The following is a 3,357-nucleotide window of genomic DNA, read 5'->3' as shown; positions in this document are numbered from 1 at the left end:
TAGGCAGCCTTTGGCCTACTTGTACTAGGTAGTGAATTGTAAGCTTAAAATAAACCACTGTACCATACAATGAGGACCTAAAGGTTAGAACCCAGAGTCAATGTTTTTTTTTATTTTCAATTATTTAGATATAGTAACTCCTTCTGTTCTTGTTTATTTAGTTTCAGGAAATGATCTTTGGAGTTAAACCAACTTTTAATTTATTCTGTTTTTTTCAATACATTAGTCTGACCTTAGATTTGCAATTTATCCTATACATTGTCCTACAAGAAAACTTATGTGTTTTAATGCGTATATGAGATTTCTTAGTGTGTTTTTAAATTTGTCATAAATAGAAAAAATATTGATTCCAAAAATGTTTTTATAACCAGAAAGAGTTGTTTGTAACAAAGGATCAGCAGTTTTCTCTTTTCTTCCATGGTTTAGCTTCCCTCTATCGAAACTCATATTTTCTCTTCCAAACTTTCTGCTAATAACTATGTGATCTTATATTTCAGTTATTGCCATATAATTTCCTGAATGATTCTACGTTTTTATCCTTAGACAAACAAAGATGTTCTCAGTGACTTACAGAACATGTTACATGTCCCCATTTAGGTTTGTTATGGATATTATCTGCCTGGTCATCTCTGCTTATTTGGCTGCCTAAATGGATGAGGGTTTTAATGTAACTCATATAATTCTTGGTGGACACGTGGAAGTGGAAAAGTACAGATATCTTTATTTTGTGATTATTCTTTCCGTATATTTTCTCATAATAAGCTGTAACTCCACTATAGTGTGTCTGATTTGGACTCACCAGAACCTCCATGAGCCTATGTACATCTTCATTGGGGCTTTGTTAATCAACTCTGTTCTTTGGAGTACTGTTATCTACCCTAAACTTTTGATTGATTTTCTGTCTGAAGAGCAGACCATATCATACTCAGCTTGTGTTTTGCAATTTCATATGTTTTACTCTTTGGGTGGGTCAGAGTTCTTGCTTTTGGCAGCTATGGCCTATGACAGGTATGTTTCTATATGTAAACCTCTGCAATATCCAATTATTATGAATAAATCTACTATCAGTATTCTGCTCATTTTAGCTTGGATTCTGCCAGCCTCCCAGGTTGCAGTACCAGCTGGACTGAGTGCTAATAAACAACTCTGTAGCTTTACCATAAGGAACATCTTTTGTAATAATACACTTTACAAACTGCAGTGTGTCATCACAAGAGCACAAATTATACATGACATGGTGATTTTAGCAAATGTTGCACTTCTGCCTGTGTTTTTCATACTATTCACTTACACACGTATCCTTAGAATATCCTACCGAAGTAGCAGAGAAGTGAGAAAAAAAGCAGCACAGACATGCTTACCCCACTTAATTGTTTTGATAAACTTTTCCTGTTTGTGTGCATTTGATGTTATTACAGTTCAGCTGGATTCAGATTTTCCAAAGACTTTAAGGCTAATTATGACTTTACAGTTAATAATGTATCATCCTCTTTTCAATCCAATCATGTATGGGCTGAAAATGAAGGAAATATCAAAGCATCTGAAAAGATTGTTCACTCGGGCAAAATAATGCTGATATCCAAACACTGCATTCATTCCAAACAGTAGTGTTGCAATTTACATTGATATATTATTGTGGGATAGTTAATTTATCTCTTTTAACCAGTCAAGTGTTTTGATGGTCTTTGTAAAATAAATTATTAAAATTCAAATAAAATGATTTCATTCCTTTTTTAGTATCACATATTAAAAATGTATCAAAGCTTTAAATCCTTTGTCCTGACATTTATGGAAATTGTTTCATGCAAAGAAAATATAACAAGTGGTTGTTTTTTAAATCTCTGATGTGTTATAAAGAAAATTAAGCTATTCTCTAATCATCACATGATAGAAACAAACTTAAGATGTAAAGAAAGGACATCTGATGTTTAAATTGTGCAGTTTTAGATATCAAAAATGTCCTTGAACTTTTCTCTGGTCTCATTCATTAAATAGGCATATGCAAAACAATCCTGCTTAGGTCGATTTCAACAAAAGGTTGTGATGTATATTAAATAATTCAATTCAATTCAGTTTATTTATATAGAGTCAATTTACAAGACATCATCATCTCAAGGCATTTTACAGAGACAATTCAACCTGATCATACTGTGAGATTGGTTCAAAGTTTCCTAAGGAAAACCAGCTGATTCTATAGACTCATTGACTTGAAGGAGATCCCTCATACCAAGCATGCATGTGGTGACAGTGGAGAGGAAAATCTTCCTTTTAACAGGATAGAGGAAGCCGGCAGACCAAACCAGCGCATTCAGCTCGGCAAAGAACTCATGCTCTTCCTCAACACTGAAGTCCTCAGACATTTTTCTTTCGTTGTTTCTTTCTTTGCACAGGTAAACAGCAAATTTCTTCTTCTACGCTTGCATTATTGGCAGAGCAGACGCTGAATGAGCACTTTCATCTGGTTTGGTCTGCCGGCTTCCGTAGCGTCGTGAACGCGCATGTGCGCGCTTTCAGGAAATCCTATACACTACTGTTTATGCTCTAAAAACATTCTAAATGACTTCGTTTCGAGTAAATTCTGGATGCTACCCACTCAGGACACTTGGAATACATTGGACGAGCAGTATGGAGGAATATTGACATGTTTTTTGTGGACTTTTATGGACCTTTCTGTCTCGGTCACCATAGACCTCCATTATTTGAATGTCAGCAGACAGCAAGAAGCCTCCCAGATCTCCAGATGCATTTGAGATATCAAAAAAGTACTCCAGAGTGTTGTTCAGCATGGGGGTGAGTAGAAAATGAAGGCTAATCATGTTTTGGGTGTACTATTCCTTTAAACTGGTGAGTAGTAGTAGTGTAAGTTTTTAACCTGTCAAGTTTTTTGGGGGATTTTTAACATTACAATTTACATTTTTCCAAGCACACAACAGTTTAAAGTAAAGTTTAGTTTGAAAAGAATGTGCAAGAAGGATTGAAAAGCATGTTAACACGGTAATGTCGGCTTGAGTTCATTATCTGACACATGCAACCTGTAAACTTACTGAATTACAAAAAAAACATTTAAAAAAACAAACATGTTTCATTGATATATATACAAAACTGAATATTAGGCACTATATTTATCAAACATTATACTAGGCAAGTAAAAATTGTTTCTGGGTAAATAAAATGTGAAAGCTTGACCTGTGAAAGTCTTTCACAGGTCATGTGACCTGTTGACCCAAAATCACTTTGAAATTGTTCTACTAGTCTCTGTAGATGAGGCACACTCATTTGTTTTTCATTCTAACTCCTTTTTTATTTTTTAGCAATTTTTTTAGTCAAAATTGAGTATTTTTCATCAATAGCTCCCAG

At 34.4% G+C, this 3,357-nt stretch overlaps 1 protein-coding gene across 1 annotated transcript; it reads left to right on the top strand.

The window, feature by feature from the left end:
* Positions 1–226: 226 nt before the first annotated feature.
* On the top strand, positions 227–1,679 carry LOC119774520 (olfactory receptor 6N2-like). Its single transcript, XM_038272050.1, has one exon. It carries the CDS (start codon positions 650–652, stop codon positions 1,568–1,570), a length of 921 nt encoding a protein of 306 aa, XP_038127978.1. The 5' UTR covers positions 227–649; the 3' UTR covers positions 1,571–1,679.
* Positions 1,680–3,357: the final 1,678 nt, after the last annotated feature.

The sequence above is a fragment of the Cyprinodon tularosa genome, unplaced genomic scaffold (genome assembly GCF_016077235.1).
Source record: "Cyprinodon tularosa strain WSP-4 unplaced genomic scaffold, ASM1607723v1 ctg815, whole genome shotgun sequence".
Lineage (NCBI taxonomy): Eukaryota > Metazoa > Chordata > Actinopteri > Cyprinodontiformes > Cyprinodontidae > Cyprinodon > Cyprinodon tularosa.
The sequence above is the reverse complement of the archived record's forward strand: the minus strand, read 5'-3'. Positions and strand labels throughout refer to the sequence as shown.

Coding starts and splice junctions, on each gene's coding strand:
- LOC119774520 (XM_038272050.1), top strand. CDS start 650: ATGGATGAGGGTTTTAATGTAACTCATATAATTCTTGGTGGACACGTG.